This window comes from Delphinus delphis, chromosome X, assembly GCF_949987515.2.
Source record: "Delphinus delphis chromosome X, mDelDel1.2, whole genome shotgun sequence".
NCBI classification, from domain to species: domain Eukaryota; kingdom Metazoa; phylum Chordata; class Mammalia; order Artiodactyla; family Delphinidae; genus Delphinus; species Delphinus delphis.
The window spans coordinates 57248735-57274058 of record NC_082704.1 but is presented as its reverse complement, the minus strand read 5'-3'; the positions used below and the strand labels follow the sequence as shown (position 1 = coordinate 57274058).

The following is a 25324-nucleotide window of genomic DNA, read 5'->3' as shown; positions in this document are numbered from 1 at the left end:
CATTAGGAAGCCCCTTCTCAGGCGGAGACTGTAGGTGTCGGAGGTGGGAAGCCTCAGAGCAGCGGAGGAGAGCACAGCAACAGGGGTGCAGAAGGCAAAGCAGAGAGATTCCCACACAGAGGATTGGTGGAGACCAGCACACACCAGCACTAGAGGCTTGTCTGCTCACCCACCGGGGCGGGCGGGGCTGGGAGCTGAGGATCGGGTTTTGGTTGGAGCGCAGGAAGAGGACTGGGATTGGCGGCGTGAATACAGACTGCAGGGGGTTAGTGCACCACGGCTAGCCGGGAGGGAGTCTGGGGAAATGTCTGGACCTGATGAAGAGGCAAGAGACCTTTTCTTCCCTCTTTGTTTCCTGGTGCGTGAGGAGAGGGGATTAAGAGCGCTGCTTAAAGGAGCTCCAGAGACGGGCATGAGCCGCGGCTAATAGTGTGGACCCCAGAGACGGTCATGAGATGCTAAGGCTGCTGCTGCGGCCACCAAGAAGCCTGTGTGTGAGAACAGGTCACTATCCACACCTTCCTTCCAGGGAGCCTGTGCAGCCCGCCACTGCCAGGGTCCCAGGATCCAGGGACAACTTCCCTGGGAGAACGCACTGCGCACCTCAGGCTGGTGCAACGTCCCGCCGCCCTCTGCCACTGCAAGCTCACCCTGCATCCGCACCCGTCCCTTCCTGTGGCTTGAGTGAGCCAGAGCCTCCGAAGCAGCTGCTCCTTTAACCCCTTCCTGTCTGAGTGAAGAAGACATGCCCTGCGGCGACCTACACGCAGAGGCAGGGCAAAATCCAAAGCTGAGCCCCAGGAGCTGTGCGAATAAAGAAGAGAAAGGGAAATCTCTCCCAGCAGCCTCAGAAGCAGCAGATTAAATCTCCACAATCAACTTGAAGTACCCTGCATCTGTAGAATATATGAATAGACAAAGAATCAGCCCAAATAGAGGAGGTGGATTTTGAGAGCAAGATTTATTACTTTTTTTCCACTTTTCCTCTTTTTGTGAGTGTGTATGTGTATGCTTCTGTGTGAGATTTTATCTGTATAGCTTTCTTTCACCATTTGTCCTAGGGTTCTATCCATTCGTTTTTTTTTTTCTTTTAAAAAAGTTTATTTCTTAATAATTATTTTTATTTTAATAACTATTTTATTTTATCTTACTTTATTTTATTTTATCCTTTCTTTCTTTCTCTCTGTATTTCTTTCTTTGTTTCATTCTTTCTTTGTTTCATTCTACATTTTCTCCCTTTTATTATGATTCATGTGGATGAAAGGCTCTTGGTGCTGTAGCCAGGAGTCAGTGCTGTGCTTCTGAGGTGGGAGAGCCAACTTCAGGACACTGGGCCACAAGAGACCTCCCAGCTCCACATAACATCAAAAGGCAAAAATCTCACAGAGATCTCCATCTCAACACCAGCACCCAGCTTCACTCAATGACCAGCAAGCTACAGTGCTTGACACCCTATGCCAAACAACTAGGAAGACAGGAACACAACCTCACCCATTAGCAGAGAGGCTGCCTAAAATCATAATAAGTCCACAGACACCCCAAAATACACCGCCAAACGTGGACCTGCCTACCAGAAAGACAAGATCCAGCCTCATCCACCAAAACACAGGTACTAGTCCCCTCCACCAGAAAGCCTACACAACCACTGAACCAACTTTAGCCACTGGGGACAGACACCAAAAAAAACAGGAACTATGAACCTGCAGCCGGCAAAACGGAGACCCCAAACACAGTAAGATAAGCAAAATGAGAAGACAGAAAAACACACAGCAGATGAAAGTGCAAGATAAAAACCCACCAGACCTAACAAATGAAGAGGAAATAGGCAGTCTATCTGAAGAAGAATTCAGAATAATGGTAGTAAAGATGACCCAAAATCTTGGAAATAAAATACACAATATGCAAGAAACATTTAACAAGGACCTAGAAGAACTAAAGATGAAACAAGCAATGATGAACAACACAGTTAATGAAATTAAAAATACTCCAGATGAGATCAATAGCAGAATAACTGAGGCAGAATAACGGATAAGTGACCTGGAAGACAAAATAGTGGAAATAACTACTGCAGAGCAGAAGAAAGAAAAAAGAATGAAAAGAACTGAGGACAGTCTCAGAGACCAGTGGGACAACATTAAACGAACCAACACTCGAATTATAGGGGATCCAGAAGAAGAAGAGAAAAAGAAAGGGACTGAGAAAATATTTCAAGAGATTATAGTTGAAAACTTCCCTAATATGGGAAATGAAATAGTCAATCAAGTCCAGGAAGCACAGAGAGTCCCATAAAGGATAAATCCAAGGAGAAACATGCCAAGACATATATTAATCAAACTGTCAAAAATTAAATACAAAGAAAATATATTAAAAGCAGCAAGGGAAGAACAACAAATAACACACAGGGAATCCCCATAAGGTTAACAGCTGATCTTTCAGCAGAAACTGTGCAAGCGAGAAGGGAGTGGCAGGACATATTTAAAGTGATGAAGGAGAAAAACCTACAACCAAGATTACTCTACCCAGCAAGGATCTCATTCAGATTTGATGGAGAAATTAAAACATTTACAGACAAGCTAAAGCAGAGAGAGTTCAGCACCACCAAACCAGCTTTACAACAAATGCTAAAGGAACTTCTCTAGTCAAGAAACACAAGAGAAGGAAAAGACCTACAATAACAAACCCAAAACAATTAAGAAAATGGGAATAGGAACATACATATCAATAATTACCTTAAATGTCAATGGATTAAATGCTCCCACCAAAAGACACACACTGGCTGAATGGATACAAAAACAAGATCCATAAATATGTTGTCTACAAGAGACACACTTCAGGCCTAGAGACACATACAGACTGAAAGTGAGGGATTGGAAAAAAATATTCCATTCAAATGGAAAGGAAAAGAAAGCTGGAGTAGCAATTCTCACATCAGACAAAATAGACTTTAAAATAAAGACTATTACAAGAGACAAAGAAGGACACTACATAATGATAAAGGGATCGATCCAAGAAGAAGATATAAGACTTGTAAATACTTATGCACCCAACATAGAAGCAGCTCAATACATAAGGCAAATATTAGCAGCCATAAAACGGGAAATCGACAATAACACATTCATAGTAGGGGGCTTTACCACCCCACTTTCACCAATGGACAGATCATCCAAAATGAAAATAAATAAGGAAACACAAGCTTTAAATGATACATTAAACAAGATGGACTTAATTGATATTTATACGACATTCCATCCAAAAGCAACAGAATACACATTTTTCTGAAGTGCTCATGGAACATTCTCCAGGATAGATCATATCTTGGGTCACAAATCAAGCCTTAGTAAATTTAAGACAATTGAAATTTTATCAAGTATCTTTCCCAACCACAACGCTATGAGACTAAATATCAATTACACGAAAAGATCTGTAAAAAATACAAACACATGGAGGCTAAACAATACATTACTTAATAACAAAGTGATCACTGAAGGAATCAAAGAGGAAATCAAAAAATACCTAGACAAATGACAATGGAGACATGATGACCCAAAACCTATGGGATGCAGCAAAAGCAGTTCTAAGAGGGAAGTTTATAGCAATACAATCCTACCTTAAGAAACAGGAAACATCTCGAATAAACAACCTAACCTTGCACCTAAAGCAATTAGAGAAAGAAGAACAAAAAAACCCAAAGTTAGCAGAAGGAAATAAATCATAAAGATCAGATCAGAAATAAATGAAAAAGAAATGAAGGAAACAATAGCAAAGATCAATAAAACTAAAAGCCGGTTCTTTGAGAATATAAACAAAACTGATAAACCATTAGTCAGACTCATCAAGAAAAAAAGGGTGAAGACTCCAACCAATAGTATCAGAAATGAAAAAGGACAAGTAACAACCGACACTGCAGAAATACAAAAGATCATGAGAGATTACTACAGGCAACTCTATGCCAATAAAATGGACAACCTGGAAGAAATGGACAAAATCATAGAAATGCACAACCAGACAAGACTGAATCAGGAATAAATACAAAATATGAACAGACCAATCACAAGCACTGAAATTGAAAATGTGATTAAAAATCTTCCAACAAACAAAAGCCAAGGACCAGATGGCTTCACAAGCAAATTCTATCAAATATTTACTGAAGAGCTAACACCTATCCTTCTCAAACTCTTCCAAAATATAGCAGAGGGAGGAACACTCCCAAACTCATTCTATGAGGCCACCATCACCCTGATACCAAAACCAGAAAAGGATGTCACAAAGAAAGAAAACTACAGGCTAATATCACTGATGAACATAAATGCAAAAATCCTCAACGAAATACTAGCAAACAGAATGCAACAGCACATGAAAAGGACCATACACCACGATAAAGTGGGGTTTATTTTAGGAATGCAAGGATTCTTCAATATATGCAAATCGATCAATGTGATACACCAGATTAACAAATTGAAGGAGAAAAAATATATGCTTATCTCAATAGAGGCAGAGAAAGCTTTCGACAAAATTCAACACCCATTTATGATAAAAACCCTGCAGAAAGTAGGCACAGAGGGAACTTTCCTCAACACAATAAAGGGCATATATGACAAACCCACAGCCAACATCATCCTCAATGGTGAAAAACTGAAAGCATTTCCACTAAGATCAGGAACAAGACAAAGTTGCCCACTCTCACCACTCTTATTCAACATAGTGTTGGAAGTTTTAGCCACAACAATCAGAGAAGAAAAGGAAATAAAAGGAATCCAAATCGGAAAAGAAGAAGTAAAGCTGTCACTGTTTGCAGATGACTTGATACTATACATAGAGTATCCTAAAGATGCTACCAGAAAACTACTAAAGATAATCAATGAATTTGGTAAAGTGGCAGGATACAAAGTTAATGCACAGAAATCTCTGGCATTCCTAGATACTAATGATGAAAAATCTGAAAGTGAAATCAAGAAAACACTCCCATTTACCACTGTAACAAAAAGGATAAAATATCTAGGAATAAACCTACCTAAGGAGACAAAAGACCTGTATGCAGAAAATTATAAAACACTGATGAAAGAAGCTAAAGATGATACAAATAGATGGAGAGATATACAATGTTGTTGGATTGGAAGAATCAACATTGTGAAAATGACTCTACTACCCAAAGCAATCTACAGATTCAATCCAATCCCTATCAAACTGCCACTGGCATTTTTCACAAAACTAGAACAAAAAATTTCACAATTTGTATGGAAACACAAAGGACGCCGAATAGCCAAAGGAATCTTGAGAACGAAAAACGGAGCTGGAGGAATCAGGTTCCCTGACTTCAGACTATACTACAAAGCTACAGTACTCAAGACAGTATGGTACTGGCACAAAAACAGAAATATAGAGCAATGGAACAGGACAGAAAGCCCAGAAATAAACCCATGCACATATAATCACCTTAACTTGGATAATCAAGGCAGGAATGTACAGTGGAGAAAGGACAGACTCTTCAATAAGTGGTGCTGGGAAAACTGAACAGGTACATGTAAAAGTATGAGCTTAGATCACTCCCTAACACCATACACAAAAATAAGCTCAAAATGGATTAAAGAGCTGAATGTATGGCCAGAAACTATCAAACTATTAGAGGAAAACATAGGCAGCACTCTCTATGACATAAATCACAGCCATATCCTTTTTGACCCACCTTCTAGAGAAATGGAAATAAAAACAAAAATAAACAAATGAGACCTAATGAAACTTCAAAGCTTTTGCACAGCAAAGGAAACCATAAATAAGACCAAAAGACAACCCTCAGAACGGGAGAGAATATTTGCAAATGAAGCAACTGACAAAGGATTAATCTGCAAAATTTAAAAGCAGCTCATGCAGCTCAATAACAAGAAAAAGCCAAACAACCCAATCCAAAAATGGGCAGAAAATCTAAATAGACATTTCTCCAAAGAAGATATACAGATTGCCAACAAACACTTGAAAGAATGCTCAACATCATTAATCATTAGAGAAATGCAAATCAAAACTACAATGAGATATCATCTCACACCGGTCAGAATGGCCATCATCAAAAATCTAGAAACAATAAATGCTGGAGAGGGTGTGGAGAAAAGGGAACACTCTTGCACTGCTGGTGGGAATGTGAATTGGTACAGCCACTATGAAGAACAGTATGGAGGTTCCTTAAAAAACTAAAAATAGATCTACCATATGACCCAGCAATCCCACTACTGAGCATATACCCTGAGAAAACCATAATTCAAAAAGAGTCATGTACCAAAGTGTTCATTGCAGCTCTATTTACAATAGCCAGGAGATGCAAACAACCTAAGTGTCCATCATCGGATGAATGGATAAAGAAGATGTGGCACATATATACAATGGAATACTACTCAGCCATAAAAAGAAACAAAATTGAGTTATTTGTAGTGAGGGGCATGGACCTAGAGTCTGTCACACAGAGTGAAGTAATTCAGAAAGGGAAAGACAAATTCCATATGATAACACATATATATGGAATATAAGAAAAAACATATGTCATGAAGTACCTCGGGGTAAGACGGGAATAAAGACACAGACCTACTATAGAATGGACTTGCAGATATGGGGAGTGGGAAGGGTAAGCTGTGACAAAGTGAGAGAGTGGCATGGACATGTATACACTACCAAATGTAAAATAGATAGCTAGTGGGAAGCAGCCGCATAGCACAGGGAGATCAGGTCGGTGCTCTGTGACCACCTGGATGGGTGGGATAGGGAGTGTGGGAGGGAGGGAGATGCAAGAGGGAGGAGATATGGGAACATATGTATATGTATAAGTGATTCACTTTGTTATAAAGCAGAAACTAACACACCATTTTAAAGCAATTATTCTCCAATAAGAAAAAAATAAGAGAAAAACAAAAAGATGGGGCATACACACACAAACACACACACACACACACACACACACACATACACACACACAGAGATTATTAATCAGCCATAAAAAACAATGAAATATTGCCATTTCAACAACATGAATGGACACAGAGAATATTATGCTTAGTGAAAATCAAAGACAAATATTATATGATATCACTTCTAAGTGGAATCTAAAATATAAAACCAACTAGGGAATATAACTAAAAAGAAACAGACTCATAGATATAGAGAACAAACTAGTGTTTACCAATGGGGAGAGGGAGGGGGATGGGGCAAGATAGGGGTAGGGGATTAAGAGGTACAAACTACTATGTATAAAATAAGTAACCTACAAGGATATATAGTACAACACAAGGATTCATCACCAATATTTTATAGTAAATATAAATGGGATATAACCTTAAAATTGTGAAACACTATATTGTACACCTGAAACTTATATAATACTGTAAGTCAACTATATCGCAATTAAAAAAAAAAAAAAACCTCAGAACTGTCTGACTCCAAATTCATGTTCTTTCCATTGTACCTATTGCTTCTCACTTGTATTCCTCTCCTGCCAAACATAAGAAAAAATAACTCAAATAGACTAATATACCATATGGTCCTCTTCAACAGAATGAGGAAGTAAGATTAATATGCTCATTATGAACATGTAAGAGGGGCCCTTCCAAACACAAAAATGTTTTGAAGAAATTGTCACAGTAGTTTATAGCCTAAGATCCCTGGAGGTATAGCCTAGTACAGAAATACTACTAGACAAGTAATCAGAAGACACTATCTTGTTACCTTAGACAAGTTAACCAACAAATACAGGAAAGACAACTAAAAGCTAGATATTAATTCTTATTTCAGATAAATACATTTTACATAGTTGAATGTATTAAATCATTCCATATTCATTTCCTGTTTGAAGTATTTATATCCTGTTATATTATTGTCTGAAAGGAAATCTTAGTTCTCTAATTCCATATTTTTTTAAAAAAAAGATTACATACCATAGTGCAACTTGACAATAAATGGATGATTTACTTCCACCAGTATATCCCTCTCCATCTTTGTCCGAACTCTGTCTCGAACTAAAAATTACAGAAGGGTAGAATATATTGCTCTCGTATATAATTTCAGTAGAGATCCCATCAGTAATTCACCCAACAAAAATACAGAAATATAAAACATAACTTTATAAGTGCCCAAATTTGCAGTCTATATTCCTAGACAGTAATTACCATATTCTCAGAAAGCTAACAAATTCAGTTTAGATCTAGAGATGTGTTAAGGAGACACAAAGTTATTTGGTGAATAAGCATTTAATATATATTAGTCTCCAAATTGTTCAAATGAGTTTATTGATTAAAACTGAGCACAGTGTTATTGTTATCACAGCCTGGAAGACAGTGTATATAAGTGTATGCAGGTGGCTGTGCTTTCTCAATATGCAATACCAAAACAGATAGAAAAAATAAGAATCTTGAAATAAAAGAATATAGTTTAATAAAATAAGTTCACTTTAAATAAAACATGTCACTTTTTATCCCATTAAATTTTTACTAGGGTACACTCTCACTAAATTAGGGTATATGCCAATATCAAACCTAGAAATATCACTTACCACTAGAAATCTGTAACAATTACTAATGTTAAAAGGAAACTAAATCTACTCATCTTATATAAGCAGTGCACAGCATATTTCTTAAAACAAGCTTTACCACATTCTATTTTAATAAGGTTTCCAATTTTCTACCTTTTAAAGAAGCTTTCTTTAACACCTTCATTGCATAGAGCTGTCCAGCATCAGGACCAGTCTTCTTTCTAACAAGAAAAACCTAATAGGAGAATTAAAATTAAAACAGTGAAATTCACATCCCAAGCCATTCCTGCTAAACATATACATTAGCACATACATACGGCCCTGCATTTTCTCTAATTTTATAAAGATATACCTTTCTCTATAAATTATACTTGGTTAGTATTTTCTCACTTTCAGTCACTTAGTGAATCACACTCCCGTACATCCTATTGTGGAAAAGAAAATTTAAAAGAACATTTGAGAAGTTTCTGATGTAAGAGATAAATAATATAACGAAAGACAATTTGAGCTAAGGGAGCTCCTTTTTGTTACCTTAATAAGGAGCAAATAAATGTGATGACCATTAATTTGATACCTTCATTTCTACTTCCCTATTGGTCCATTTTAGAAGTTACCAGGTATTTTATTTTCTAATAAGAAATCAGGCAATTCTTATCTGTCTGCCAAGAAAAAGAATCAAGATGGCAAATATTTCAATAAAGAAATGAAAGTTAAATTATTTAAAGTTACCAAGTAAGCTTAAGTAATAATATCTCATATTTTCAAACCAGTATTATGACTCATTAAAAGCTAAGTTTTAAAAAGCCTCAGTTATGAAGATAATTATGAGTATATTACAGTTTTATGAGTTATTTATTAGCAAAGGGTTGTTTCAATTTTTTAACTATTTAGTAAAACGTGTTCACTGCCTTACCTGCCATCCTCAACTCTAACAAGTTCTATTCAAGTGTTGCTTAACTTTAAAATGTGGTCAAGTAACTAACTTGTTCACACAAAACTGCAGATGGGAGAGATTTTAACTAATTTTTTGTCTTGCCTCTTTCCTAAGGTAGAGCTTAAAACCCTTTAATCCAAATATTTTATGTGATAATTATGTATCAGCCAACTGGGCAGGTGAGGGGGTGGAATCTTTACTTCATTTAATCTCTGCTTCTCCTATTCTTTATATCAGACCTAAACTCAAGGACCATTTCAGGTTTACAGTTTTCATACTCATCTAGTGTAGTGCTTCTCACACTTTCTGTGTAGACCAACCAGTCTTTTTTCCCCCTTTTCTCCAAGTCCATTGCAGACCATACTTCTATAAAATATAATCAAAATGAATTATTTAGAAAATTGAAATTTAAATGTCATAAAATACAATCCCTTTTTATACTAATTGATTCTACACATAAAATTACTTTGTCAAATTTCTGTAAAAGTTGCTAAATGCTTACTCTCAGTTTTTGAACATGTCTTACAGTAAGCCAGTAACAGTTCATACCACACTTGGAGTAGACTAATCAAGAGAATTCACATATTAACAGATGGCTGGGTTTTGCAACATAAAACTATCTTTGGAGAAAAGAAAAGTTCAGGGCTTGAACCAAATCATAAAATTGCATATCACCATAAACATTTCTGTACTGAAAGAACTAACAAAGCTACTACCCTATGTTACTTCCATGTCTAATATCTACTCTGAACTCCAACAAGATCTCCCCAAACAATGTAGAACCCCAAGGAAGTGTGCATTGCCACAGAAGATTTCAGTAGCTTCATTCCATGGAGTTATTTTTAGTGCATTTAAACTTGGAGAGGATAGTCCTAAAAATCCATGATTTTTCACTGATGAAAATAGTAAGCAATGGAACAGAATGTCAAATTTAACACACCTATAGCCTACCCTCGGTCTCCTTTATAATGAAGATTCACTAGAAAATAAAATTAGTATTTTATAAATGAACAGTGCTAAATCAGGCTTTTTAATCACAGAAGAATATATTCAATCTGGGTTAGAGAGAATACAAACACAAACTAGATTACCATGGGGTTCTAAATGTCATATAAAACTTATTGAGTGAGCTAAAGAAGCTATGACCCCAGATGCACATTTTCTTACCTGTATTTTTCAAGTTTTCTGCTGTTGGCAAACAAGTGGACTTGTACGTATTTGTATAGCTGATTTCAGTCTATATCAGTTTTTTAAACAGCAGGTTAAATTAATTGCCATAACACACACACACACACACACACACACACACACACACACACACACGTTTCAAAGCTAAGCAAATGGCATTAACCCTAAGCACCAGACTTAAAGTTTTCATTCGGTTTTACTGACATGGGCAAATAAAGGTAGATAAACAGTTTCCTCTTTCCTAATCAATATCATGTGACCAAGATGTTGACAACAAAGGAGTCAAGTCATTTCGTGAGTGTTGACTACACCACAAGTAAGAGAACTATCTTTCTCAGTCTCTTCCAAGAAAGCAATTCTCAATATTTTTGGTCTCAAGAATTCTTTTACTTTGCTGTACAGTAGAAACTAACATAACATTGTAAAGCAGCTATACTCCAATAAATATTAAAAAATAAAAATAAAAACCTTAAAGATGATAAACATAATAAAAAAAGAATTCTTTTACAATCCTAAAAGTTACTGATGACTCTAAAGTACTTTTGTTTTTGTGGGTTTTATCTATTGATATTTACTATATTAAAAATTAAAACAGAAAAAAATTAACTATGTATTAATTCATTAAAAATAATAAATACCTGTTATATGTGAATATAAATATTTTTATACAGATAACTATATTTTTTCCAAAACAAAAAAATCAATGAGAAGATTGACACTGATCTACATTTTTGCAAGTCTCTAATATCTGGCTTAACAGAAGACAGTTGGATTCTCATATCTGCTTCTACATTCAATCTGTTGCAATTAAGTTATTTTGCTTAAATTATAAGAAGAAAATCAGGCCTCACACAGATATGTATTTGGAAAAGGGAGTACTATTTTAATAGCCTTTCCATATAATTGTAGTTATTCTTTTTTGATACGACACAAGAATTTGACAAGTGGCAGTTTCTTAAAGATTAGCTGCAATGAAAAATCTGAAACCACATCAATTAACTGTCCATATTCTTTTATATAATAATCCATGATCTACCTGACACTTTGAATGGATTTTGTACTGATGTCTGATTTGATAACATCATGTGTTTGGTCAACTCAAAAACATTGGGTCACTGAGTTATTCAGATCTTCCAAATGTTGACAGTAGCAATCTCATCAGGAAAGTCTTTTGAGTATTGAGAACAGTTGAGCCTACAGTGGCAAATAAAAATTTTCCAAAATTCTAATTTTTTGCTTCAAAGCTCAAATTTTATCATTGACAAAAATATTATCAGTTGTTTTCCATGAAATAACAGGTTCGCTCCATTCATTTTTGAGAAAACATCTACCAAATACCCAAGTCTAAGTAACCATAGTTTGTCGATCATTCTTTCAAGTAAAAATGCTTTTCCATGAAAAAAGTGTCTAATTTAGCTCACAACTCAAAAAATTACAAAAGTGCTCTGTCTTGAGACAATCATACTTTTGGTATGCAGCTAAAGTACTTTGTGTACTTCTCAATTTCATCACACAATATTAAGAAGATGTGTACTCAAGGGTTGATACTTGATAAATTTAATCACTGTTAAAACCTCATCGAGGACATTCTTAAGTAAAACACATTTTTTTAACTGTAAGTGGGTGACAGTGAAGAATATGATTACTGATGTAGTTTAAAATCACTTCCTTGACTGTGCCAAAGTGCCAAAAGTTTTACGAATAATATCTTAGTATTATAAAACAGTCTTGACCTTGAGAACCCCCTGAAAGTGTCCTGTGGATATCCAGGGGTAGTAGACCCCACTTTGAGAACCACTGTTCTAGAACACAGCCTTTAGTGGAGTTGAAAAGAATGGAATACAGAGGGTAAAAAGAGACAATTAAAGAAGAAAGAAAAACCCAAAGCACAAAGCAGCCACTTTTCCCCTATCTCTTAAAACACTCACTAGTATCTCAATATGGCATCTAATAGAAGCCATCATTCACAGTCTAGAGATATAACTGTTTATTTGTTCATTACCTGATTTGTTCTTTTCAGGTCTAATGAGTGAACTTTCCTAGCACAAGAAAACATCATCTCACTCTGCTCTCTTCCCATCATCAACTACAGAAGAAGCTGCATGACTTCAAACTACTGTTTCTAAAAACATCTCTTTCCTGATCAGAGAGGTTTCTTTTCAGTCACGCTAATCCAATTCTCAGAAATTGTTCAGAAGAGAAATGAATGAGTGAATTACTCCAATATACTTTTCTCTCTGTCATATGGACTTTTATATTTTCCGTTAAGAAGTGTTTGCTGAAGTGAACTGCAGAACTGCACAGCTTTAACACTGATTGAAGAGAAAGGACCATTTGCAAGAAATTTTAAGTTGTAAACATATATTTTTAAAACTATCTCTTGATAGCTAATCAATTACTAAGGAGGGCAAGGGTTTGATATTTTCAAAAATCCATTTTTAAGTCCTATATTTAAAGGCTTTACTATCACAAAAGCAAAAATAATATGAAGCATGAATGTTAAAATGTATGTATGCTTTGTGTAAATGATTTGACATGTGAAATATACGAAAGGCTAGTCTGACAATGTCAAACATGTTTTCAAGTGTTTTATTTTATTGTGTTTTAAAATAAGTAATTAAGTTGTTTGGTATACTTCATTTAAATTCACACATTACTTGATGTGCTTAGTACAGAATTTTATATGCATCTTTTATGATAATGCATGCTTCTTTAAAGTACAATTTTACAACTGATTTTCGTAGGATTTTCCCGATTAAATAGACTATATAGATGTTCAATGTCACAAAGCATTATATAGGTTAAAATTCCATTTATTGCATTTTAACAATGGGACTTTCACAGAAAAACTTATAAATAAGACTGCAGCCCAAAGTTTCTTGGAATTGCTCCTACACTTATCTGATTCACAGCCTTGGCCAAATTCCTGAATAGGTTCAGCATATAACAAGTCCCACCCACACAATGCCTACGCAAATGACATAATACTGACAAGCAAGTATGTTCACATCCTAGGAAGAAAAAAATAAGCCACCTCCTTAATATTTCTTTGGTTGATGAACTGCACAAGGATCACTATTCTGTATTTTAGTATTAGGAATTTTTTAAAGGCTTCTATGATATCCTTGTTAAACCAAAGTTCCTGTACAAAGCTGAGTGTTCCCTGATTTTTTTAAGGACTGCATTGACAACTTGTCAGCGTGTTGCTATAATTAATGTGAAGATGTTACTGAAGACATTTTATTATATTATACTGTATTTTCTTCATGAAGCCCCATAAGAAAAATTTCTCTGGTCTGTTTGATCTGTTTCTTAAAGATACTGTCAATAATCATACAATTAAATGTTTCAGCCTCTTTATAATGGCTGCCAAAACATTTGTCTTCACTTTTGCCCCATTTCTAGGCCCTTATACCATGCATCTGTGAACAACAGAGTTTATTCCTGGCTTCATCTCATCTTTCCTGCTCCAATTTTTCTGCTTCCATCATCTTCCCCACTTATTTTAAATTTTATTTTATTTAGTATTCATCTATGAAAGCCTTAAATCCTTTCTGGAACAAAGCTGGATATAAATAAATACACATATGAATAAATTTACATATATCAAATGACAAAACAAATACTTTTAATGGCTTGAAATGATTGCCTGGTGATATTTTATTTGAGTCACTATGTAAGCATTTATATATTGGGGATGTAAAAGAACTTCATCTCTGTTCTAAAATTAACATCATAAAATATAATGTAAAATATTTGTTTATATACTGTACTTCTAGTAACTTTAAAAAATAAAGGTGTTCAAAATGCACATGCCTACTCTACAGGTCAGTTCTATAAATACACCTCCCACACATACAATCTATTGAAAGCTCCTTCTAGTTTTACTCTCCCTAGCACAACTATTCAAGTCCTATCTCCTTGTCATCACATACCTCCTGTACCAATTCACTGCCAAACCATAATCCACCTTAGCTTGTACTTTTTGTGTCCTGAAAATGTTTCTCTATATTTTACATGTTGTATTCTATACCACACAGGTATCAGATTACTTTAAGACAATTATGTCTACTTTATATTAACCAATGTTGTTTTTTAAAGTGTTATACACAAACCAAGTGTTCAATAAATGTCTTTCTTTTATAATGTTTCAGAGCATAATAAATAAGCAATGCTCAACTTCCTTACTTTCCCCTTTGAAACTAAATCTCAGCCACCCTGAAATTAGTAGTTTCTCATTAACTTCCTCCCCTTAAATTGCCACTGTTGCTGTTTCCTAAAGGTTGTTACTTAATATGTGTATGCAATACTTTTCATGTCTTAGATGTTAGGTATACAAAAGTCAGGAACCAGACCTACATACATCTTTTCCAAGAATCATATACCATTAAGCCCTTAATAACCAATTTTAATAATGAGTGTCAGAGTTTATCTTCCTCAATTTTGCTTTTTCCCTTGAAATTTAAGCCCTTTGAAGGCAGGAGTTTCACATAATCCATATATCACCCAGTACTTACCATAGCTGTACTTTACACACATATTTGCTTTAAAAGATGATAGATTAATTTATGTATTCAGTACATGAATTGATACATACATTCTGGCTTCTGTGATAGAGCTAAGGAATACAGATGAAATCACCAAGAAAGAAAGCTAAGGTCATGCCAGCATGTGAACAGAGAAACAAGACCTCTTTTACAAAATTCAAACTTTCTTGATTTAGGCAGCTAATAAATAGCATGCTATATTTTGTCCTAGAGATATCAGTGATCCCAGGGGATTAGAAAACCTTTATTATTACAGAGAAGAATAAAGAAATTGAACTAAAAATACAACAGAAATAAAAAGCAGTAAAATTAGAGCCGCCTTTGTGTGTATCCTTTGACAATTTAGAAACAGCACATTTATCAGATTTCTACCTATGTGTATACTTTTTTTGTTAAATGTTTAGAAGAAAAACAAATGGGGAAAAAGGCATCCATTACCTTTCCAAAGGATCCCTGACCAAGAACTTTGAGTAACTCAAATTGTGCAGGATCTGCTTTCTCATATCCTTCCTTAACGTGATGAGTAATAGGGATTTCTTTAACAACTCCTTCATCCTGAAAAAAGAAATCCAAGCAATACTCAAATATACTTACAACATCTTATTATTAGCTCCATTTAGAACCAGAAATCACAACAGAAATAATTTAATACCTAACTCCTTAAATCTAGCACAGAGTTTTATGGGCTACTAGCATCCCCATTTCCTGGGTTTTCTAACACATAGAGATAGAACATCACCACCACCACCCCTATTATATAATTTCATGTAAACAGAAGCATGTAAAATCTATGCTTCAGCTTCTGTTCCAACTAGGTAGAGACAGAAGTAAAACATCAACAACTAACAGAGTCTTAAGAACCTCAATGGAGTATGACTTATGAGGTAGATGCAGAGAAAGTCAAGAGATAGATAAAACCTTGTAAATTGTGGGACATGACAAAAAATGTGAACCTCAAGAGTTCTTTTAAATAGTATTTCACTATACCATTTTAAGTAGTCAGTAATATATGAATATTTAAATGTCCAGCTAGCCATATCAATGAAAAAGAAACTAGCCTAGACAAACAAAATCTGCAAAGCCCAAAAATATGTTTCCAGGCCATGAGCCTACTTTTATTGAAACTTTATATATAAATTATATGCCAGATTTACTACCACCTGGGTCAGGCAGAAGGAAGTCACCTTGGAAGTGTTTCTGCTCCTTCATATAGGACTCTATATCAAGACTACACTCAGGTGAACTGTAATTCTAGTCCCTAGCACAGTAGCTAGGATGAAAAAAAAACCCTCAAATGTATTATATATCACAAAATAACAAAAGCTGGGATATATTATCCAACCTCTGACACTATAGGGGAGAAAACTGAGACACACAGAGTTTAAGTTCACATGACTAGTTAATCATGATGTCTAGAAGTCTTGGTAGCTTTCCATTATATCATATCAATTCTGGTCTGTATGGCAAGAATGTTCCCAATCCATTCACCCTTTAATTAACTGATTAATCAATGGCGACTGTGGTCATAATGGGCAAGAGCATGGTCCCAAGTAAGGGGGCTTCATGGCAGCTAAAATAACTGCCATGTTACATAAGTAGTCAGACATTTACTCTCAAAGAAGGGTATCCAGCAGAGGAGTTTTAGCTTTAGGTATTAAGAACCACTAATCAGTCAGAAATGAAGTATCTGTTCTGAAAATATGTCCATGGATGTTTCTTATACATCAAAAGAGTATTTCACTGGACTCTTTTTTTTTTTATTTAACATCTTTATTGGAGTATAATTGCTTTACAATGGTGTGTTAGTTTCTGCTTTATATCAAAGTGAATCAGTTATACATATACATATGTTCCCATATCTCCTCCCTCTTGCGTCTCCCTCCCTCCCACCCTCTCTATCCCACCCCTCTAGGTGGTCACAAAGCACCGAGCTGATCTCCCTGTGCTATGCGGCTGCTTCCCACTAGCTATCTATTTTATGTTTGGTAGTGTATATATGTCCATGCCACTCTCTCACTTTGTCACAGCTTACCCTTCCCCCTCCCCATATCCTCAAGTCCATTCTCTAGTAGGTCTGTGTCTTTATTCCTGTCTTACCCCTAGGTTCTTCATGACTTTTTTTTTCTTAGATTCCATATATATGTGTTAGCATACGGTATTTGCTTTTCTCTTTCTGACTTACTTCACTCTGTATGACAGACTCTAGGTTCATCCACCTCACTACAAATAACAATTTTGTTTCTTTTTATGGCTGAGTAATATTCCATTGTGTATATGTGCCACATCTTCTTTATCCATTCATCTGATGATGGACACTTAGGTTGCTTCCATCTCCTGGCTATTGTAAATAGAGCTGCAATGAACATTTTGGTACACAACTCTTTTTGAATTATGGTTTTCTCAGGGTATATGCCCAGTAGTGGGATTGCTGGATCATATGGTAGTTCTATTTGTAGTTTTGTAAGGAACCTCCATACTGTTCTCCATAGTGGCTGTACCAATACACATTCCCACCAGCAGTGCAAGAGTGTTCCCTTTTCTCCACACCCTCTCCAGCATTTATTGTTTCTAGATTTTTTGATGATGGCCATTCTGACCGGTGTGAGATGATATCTCTTTGTAGTTTTGATTTGCATTTCTCTAATGATTAATGATGTGGAGCATTCTTTCATGTGTTTGTTGGCAATCTGTATATCTTCTTTGGAGAAATATCTATTTAGGTCTTCTGCCCATTTTTGGATTGGGTTGCTTTTTTTTTGTTATTGAGCTGCATGAGCTGCTTGTAAATTTTGGAGATTAATCCTTTGTCAGTTGCTTCATTTGCAAATATTTTCTCCCATTCTGAGGGTTTCACTGGACTCTTTTAAATAGCTATGAGAGTGAGTTTCCCCTTTTCAAGGCGTCTTTTTTGTAAAAAGTCAAGGACCTTTTTTAATGCACATACATATGTTCTGTAGCTGACATTTTGGAATTATATTAAAGTATGGCATATCTTTATGCACTTTTGCAATACATGTACATCAAAAGCAACGTCAAATTGTATACTCTTATTAATATTATTTTAACTGATTTTATACCACATATTATGAATGTAGTAATAGTCTTCAAAGAATGGTATATAACAAAAGCATACTGGAAGTTTTCTCCAGTGTAAAGAACACTGACGGAAGAGTCACAGCCTAATTTTTCCTCCTAGTTCTCCCATGCATAAGCTAAGCAGCCTTGGCCAAATCACAAACTACTCTACTTCAGTGTTCTCACATGACAAACAGATTATGTTAGACTGTTCTTTAAAGTCCCCTTCAAGTCTGTGATATTATATTGAACACAATATAATATTTTTATGTTTAAGAAGGCACTTCAGTTTCTGCCACATTTAAGATCATCATTATAAACATGGGTCATGACATCGGTTTTTAAAAACATTCAGAGCTAGGAAACAACTGTACTCTATCCTACTTAGTTTCACCAAACCTAAGCAAGTCTTCAAAAGGAAATGTCTGCTCAATGCCTCTTCTAATTAAAATCCACATATGCCCATCTTTTAAAAATGCAATATCTCTTTCAATTTTCAGCAGCATTACACTATAAAATTTCAAACATGAAAATGCTATAAGAAAAGACATCTTTTTCCAGCAGACAGCCAGCAAAGAATATTGTTACACTGTGTCCTAACAACTTATTACCTTGTCTTTCTCTCCCACTAGACAGGTAAGCAACCTGTATCCAGGTAATATCACATTCATGTCTGCATTCATAATGCTTAGCACAATATTTGTTTGACCTTATGGGAGCAGACAGCCAAAAAAATCCAACCAATTTCATAAAAAGGGAATGAAGAGAAACTTATTTTCTAAAATAAAGATTTGTAACAGTAAAATTAATCAATAAGAAACTTCAAAATTATTTTTAAATACCTTTTTAAATAACAGAAAAATATGTATGAATAATTTATTTTTAAACATATAAAGGTAATAGGGAAACAGGAGATTCATTCTGAATAATGGAATTATGTCAATTTTGAATATAACTGACTTTGTGATGACAATATATCTAAATTGAATAATATAAGCATTTTTCCTTAGATATGAGGAATATAAATAAACATTTTTCCAGATAATTCATGATTTGGCCACGCCACATGGCATGCAGGACTTATTTACCCAACCAGGGATCAAACCCGCACTCCCTGCAGTGGAAGTGCAGACTCCTAACCACTGGACCACCATGGAATTCCTCATGATCAGTATTTTTATTACACTGTGTTGTACTCAACACAAATGAAGGGTATAATGACCCCAGAATCTGCACTTTTAAAAAAATGCTGATATTAACTTACTGATTGCTCATCTGCCTGTTATAGATATATGTTCTTAGACAAACAACTATATGTATATTACTAAATTATAGATAGTTTGCCTTTAAGTAGACAGTTGTTTACAATGCTCTAGTTTCAAAAAAATCACTTATAAAATATTCATTCAATATGCATGTTTGGTTCCCACCCTCAGAGATTATGGTTCATTAGAATTAGGATGGGGTGGGGGGAAGGAGTCAAGATGGCAGAATAGGAGGAGACAGAATTCATCTCTCCTGTCAAGTGCATAAAGAATACATCCACAAATGGAACAATTCTCATAAAGCACCGGATAAACATTAGTGGAAGACTTCAGACACCTAAAAGGACAAGAAAAACCCCCTTGCAATGGGGTAGGATGAAAGAAAGAAAAAAAGTAAAGGGGACTCAGGAAGGTGAAGTTCTTGTTGTTGTTTTAATTTTTTTTTAATATATATTTTCTATTTTTACTTTTTTTTTGTTGTTTTGTGTTTTTTTCTTGTATTTAGCCCTTTTTTCCATTTTTGATCATTTTTATGTGTTTTATGTTTCTTTGCTTTTTTTGATGTTTGCTTTCTGTTCTTATTCTGCTTTTCTTTTTTTTTTTTCCTAGTTTAGCCTTTATTGACTGCTTTCATTTTTGAGTTATTTTGTTTGTTCTCGTTTTATGTTTTCTTGGGGTTTTTGGTGTGTTTCTTTGTTTCTGTTTGTTTGCTTTTGTTTTAATCAATTGTCTTGGGTTTGGTTTGTATGTTTGTTTTCTTTCTTTTCCTGTGTTGTTGTTGTTGCAGTTTTTTGGGTTTTGTTTCTGCTATTTGCATTGGGTTTTGTCTGTCTGTTGGTTTTCTTTTCCCTTTTTTTCTTTTTTCTCTGGCCACAATGCGCTGCTTGCAGGCTCTTCATTCTCTGGCCAAGGGTCAGGGCTGGGCCTCCTGGGTGGGAGTACTGAGTCCAGGATGCTACATCACCAGAGGATTCCCAGGCCCAGGGAATATTAAACTACCGTGTTTTTTTTTGTTTTTTGTTTTTGCAGTACACGGGCCTCTCACTGCTGTGGCCTCTCCCATCGCGGAGCACAGGCTCCGGACGCGCAGGCTCAGCGGCCATGGCTCACAGGTGCAGCCGCTCCGTGGCATGTGGTATCTTTGCGGACCGGGGCACGAACCCGTGTCCCCTGCATCAGCAGGCAGACTCTCAACCACTGCACCACCAGGGAAGCCCCAGGCCCAGGGAATATTAATTGGTGTGTGTTCTCCTGGAGGTATCCATCTCGACACCAAGCCCTGGCTCCGCCCAACTGCCTGCAGGCTTTACTGCTTGACACCTCATGCCAAACAACCAGCAACAGAGGAACACAGCCAAACCCATCAGCAGACAGGCTCCTAAAATCGTACTAAGCTCACAGACACCCCAAAACACACTAACTGTTGGGGCCCTGCCTATCAGAGGGAAAAGACTCAGCTACACCCACCAAAGCACAGGCACCAGTCCCTCCCACCAGGAAGCCTACACAAACCCCTGCACAACCTCACCCACCAGGGGGCAGATAACAGAAGCGAAATGAACTACGACCCTGGAGCCTGCGGAAAGCAGACCATGAACACAGTAAGTCAGACAAAATGACAGAGAAATATGCTGCAGACAAAGAAGCAAGGTAAAATCCCACAAGACCAAATAATGAAGAGGAAAGAGGCAATCTACTTGACAAAGAATTCAGAGTAATGACAGTAAAGATGATCCAAGATCGTGAAAATAAAATGGAGGTATGGATCAAGAAGATACAAGAAATGTTTAACAAGGACCTAGAGGAGTAAGAACAAACAATCAGTGATCAACAACACAATAAATGAAATGAAAAATACACTAGAAGGAATAAACAGCAGAATAACTAAGGCAGAAGAAGAGATAAGTGAGCTGGAAGACAGAATGGTGGAAATAACTGCCATGGAGCAGAATAAAGAAAAAAGAAAGAAAAAGAAACGAGGAACGTCTTAGAGACAGCACTGAACGCACCAACATCTGAATTATACGGGTCCCAGAAGAAGAAGCAGAAGAGAAAGTGTCTGAGAAAATATTTCAAGAGATTATAGTCAAAAACTTCCCTGAAATGGGAAAGGAAATAGTCACCCAGGTCCAGGAAGCACAGAGATTCCCATACAGGATAAAACCAAGGAGAAACATGCCAACACATATTAATCAAACTAACAAAATTAAATACAAAGAAAAACATTAAAAGCAGAAAGGGTAAAGCAACAAATAACACACATGGGAATCCCCATAAGGATACAAGCTGATTTTTCAGCAAGAACTATGCAGCCAGAAGTGAGTGGCAGGATATATTTAACGTGATAAAAGGGAAAAACCTATAACCAAGATAACTCTACCAGTAAGGATCTCATTCACATTCGATGGAGAAATCAAAAGCTTCACAGACAACCACAAGCTAACAGAATTCAACACAACCAATCCAGCTTTACAACAAATGCTAAAGAAACTTCTCTAGGCGGGAAGTACAAGAGAAGAAAATGACCTACCAAAACAAACCTAAAGCAACGAACCTAAAGAGCTAACACCTATCTTTCTCAAACTCTTCCAAACAATTGCAGAGGGAGGAGCACTCCCAAGCTCATTCTACAAGGCCACTATCACCCTGATACCAAAACCAGAAAAAAATATCACAAAAAAGAAAATTACAGGCCAATATCACTGATGAACATATATGAAAAAATCCTCAATAAAATACTAGCAAATTGGATCGAGGGGAAGATGGCAGAAGAGTAAGATGTGGAGATCACCTTCCTCCCCACAGATACATCAGAAATACATCTACACGTGGAATAACTCCTACAGAACACATACTGAATGCTGGCAGAAGATCTCAGACCTCCCAAAAGGCAAGAAACTCCCCACATACCTGGGTAGGGCAAAAGAAAAAAAAACAGAGACAAAAGAATAGGGACAGGACCTGCACCAGTGGGAGGGAGCCGAGAAGGAGGAAAGGTTTCCACACACAAGAAGCCCCTTCGCGGGCAGAGACTGTGGGTGGCGGAGGGGGGAAGCTTCGGCACTGTGGAGGAGAGCACAGCAACAGGGGTGCAGAGGGCAAAGTGGAGAGACTTCCGCACAGAGGATCGGTGCTGACCAGCACTCACCAGCACTATAGGCTTGCCTGCTCACCCACCGGGATGGGCGGGGCTAGGAGCTGAGGCTCTGGCTTCGGTCAGAGCGCAGGGAGACGACTGGCAGCGAGAACACAGCATGAAGGGGTTAGTGCACCACGGCTAGCCAGGAGGGAGTCCAGGAAAAAGTCTAGACCTGCAAATGAGTCAAGAGACTTTTTCTTCCCTCTTTGTTTCCTGGTGCGCGAGGAGAGGGGTTAAGAGCACTGCTTAAAGGAGCTACAGAGATGGGCGCCAGCCATGGCTAACAGTGTGGACCCCAGAGACGGGCATGAGACGTTAAGGCTCCTGCTACTGCCACCAAGAAGCCTGTGTGTAAGCACGGGTCACTCTCCACACCTCCCTTCCGGGGAGCCTGTGCAACCCGCCTCTGCCAGGGTCCCGGGATACAGGGACAACTTCACCGGGAGAACACACGGCGCGCCTCACGCTGGGGCAAAGTCACGCTGGCCTTTGCCACCGTAGGCTTGAACCGCACTCCATACCCCTCCCTCCGCCCGGCCGGAGTGAGCCGGATCCCCTGAATCAGTGGCTCCTTTAACCCCGTCCTGTCTGAGTGAAGAACAGACACCCTCAGGTGACCTACAAGCAGAGGCGGGGCCAAATCCAAAGCTGAGCCCCAGGAGCTGTGCGAACAAAGAAGAGAAAGGGAAATCTCTCCCAGCAGCCTCAGGAGCAGCGGATGAAATCTCCACAAACAACTTGATGTACCCTGCATCTGTGGAATACCTGAATAGACAACGAATCATCCCAAATAGAGGAGGTGGACTTTGGGAGCAAGATTTATTATTTTAGCCCCTTTTCCTCTTTTTCTGAGTGTGTATGTGTATGCTTCTGTGTGAGATTTTGTCTGTATAGCTTTGTTTTCACCATTTGTCTTAGGGTTCTATCCATCTGTTTTTTCTTTTTTTTAACTTTTTAAAAAATCATTTTTCTTAATCATATTTTTTTTATTTTAATCACTTTATTTTATTTCACCTTACTTTATTTTATTTTCTTTTATCCTCTTTGTTTCTTTCTTTTTATTTGTTCGCACTTTTATTTTGAGCCATGTGGATGAAAGGCTCTTGGTGCTGCAGCCAGGAGTCAGTGCTGTGCCTCTGAGTTGGGAGAGCCAACTTCAGGACACTGGTCCACAAGAGACCTCCCAGCTCCACGTAATATCAAACAGCAAAAATCTCCCAGACATCTCTATCTCAACACCAACACCCAGCTTCATTCAATGACCAGCAAGCTACAGTGCTGGACACCCTATGCCAAACAACTAGCAAGACAGGAACACAACCCCATCCATTAGCAGAGAGGCTGCCTAAAATCATAGTAAGTCCAGAGACACCCAAAAACGCACCACCAGACGTGGAACTGCCCACCATCAACCACCAGAACACTGGCACTACTCCCCTCCACCAGGAAGTCTAAACAACACACTGAACCAACGTTAGCCACTGGGGACAGACACCAAAAAACAATGGAAACTAAGAACCTGCAGCCTGCAAAAAGGGGAACCCAAACACAGTAAGATAAGCAAAATGAGAAGACAGAAAAACACACAGCAGATGAAGGAGCAAGATAAAAACCCACCAGACCTAACAAAGGAAGAGCAAATAGGCAGTGTACCTGAAAAAGTATTCAGAATAATGATAGTAAAGATGATCCAAAATCTTGTAAATAAAATAGAGAAAATGCAAGAAAAATTTAACAAGGACCTAGAAGAACTAAAGATGAAACATGCAATGATGAACAACACAATAAATGAAATTAAAAATACTCTAGAAGGGATCAATAGAAGAATTACTGAGACAGAAGAACAGATAAGTGACCTGGAAGATAAAATATTGGAAATAACTACTGCAGAGCAGATGAAATAAAAAACAATGAAAAGAATTGAGGACAGGTAAAGAGACTTCTGGGAGAACATTAAACGCAACAACATTCGAATTATAGGGGTTCCAAAAGAAGAAGAGAAGAAGAAAGGGACTGAGAAAATATTTGAAGAGATTATAGTTGAAAACTTCCCTAATATGGGAAAGGAAATAGTTAATCAAGTCCAGGAAGCACAGAGAGCCCCAGACAGGATAAATCCAAGGAGAAACACACAAAGACACATATTAATCAAACTTTCAAAAATTAAATACAAAGAAAACATACTAAAAGCAGGAAGGGAAAAACACCAAATAACACACAAGGGAATCCGCACAAGGTTAATAGCTGATCTTTCAGGAGAAACTCTGCAAACCAGAAGGGAGTGACAGGACATATTTAAAGTGATGAAGGAGAAAAACCTACAACCAAGATTACCCTACCCAGCAAGGATCTCATTCAGATTTGATGGAGAAATTAAAACATTTACAGACAAGCAAAAGTAGAGAGAGTTCAGCACCACCAAACCAGCTTTACAACAAATGATAAAGGAACTTCTCTAGTCAAGAAACACAAGAGAAGGAAAAGACCTACAATAACAAACCCAAAACAATTAAGAAAATGGGAATAGGAACATACATATCAATTATTACCTTAAAAGTAAATGGATTAAATGCTCCCACCAAAACACACACACTGCCTGAATGGATATAAAAACAAGACCCATATATATGCTGTCTACAAGACACCCACTTCAGACTTACGGACACATAC

General features: G+C 37.0%; 1 protein-coding gene across 1 annotated transcript in view; it reads right to left on the bottom strand.

Moving 5' to 3' along the window:
* Window positions 1–25324, bottom strand: part of RPS6KA6 (ribosomal protein S6 kinase A6) — a 167663-nt gene that overhangs the window by 83869 nt on the left and 58470 nt on the right. The window contains exons 3-5 of the mRNA XM_060002470.1: window positions 15614–15730; window positions 8660–8741; window positions 7914–7994 (exon numbers count right to left, since the gene is read on the bottom strand). Of these exons, the coding sequence (XP_059858453.1) occupies window positions 7914–7994; window positions 8660–8741; window positions 15614–15730 (280 nt within the window). The remainder of the gene's footprint in view (window positions 1–7913; window positions 7995–8659; window positions 8742–15613; window positions 15731–25324) is intronic.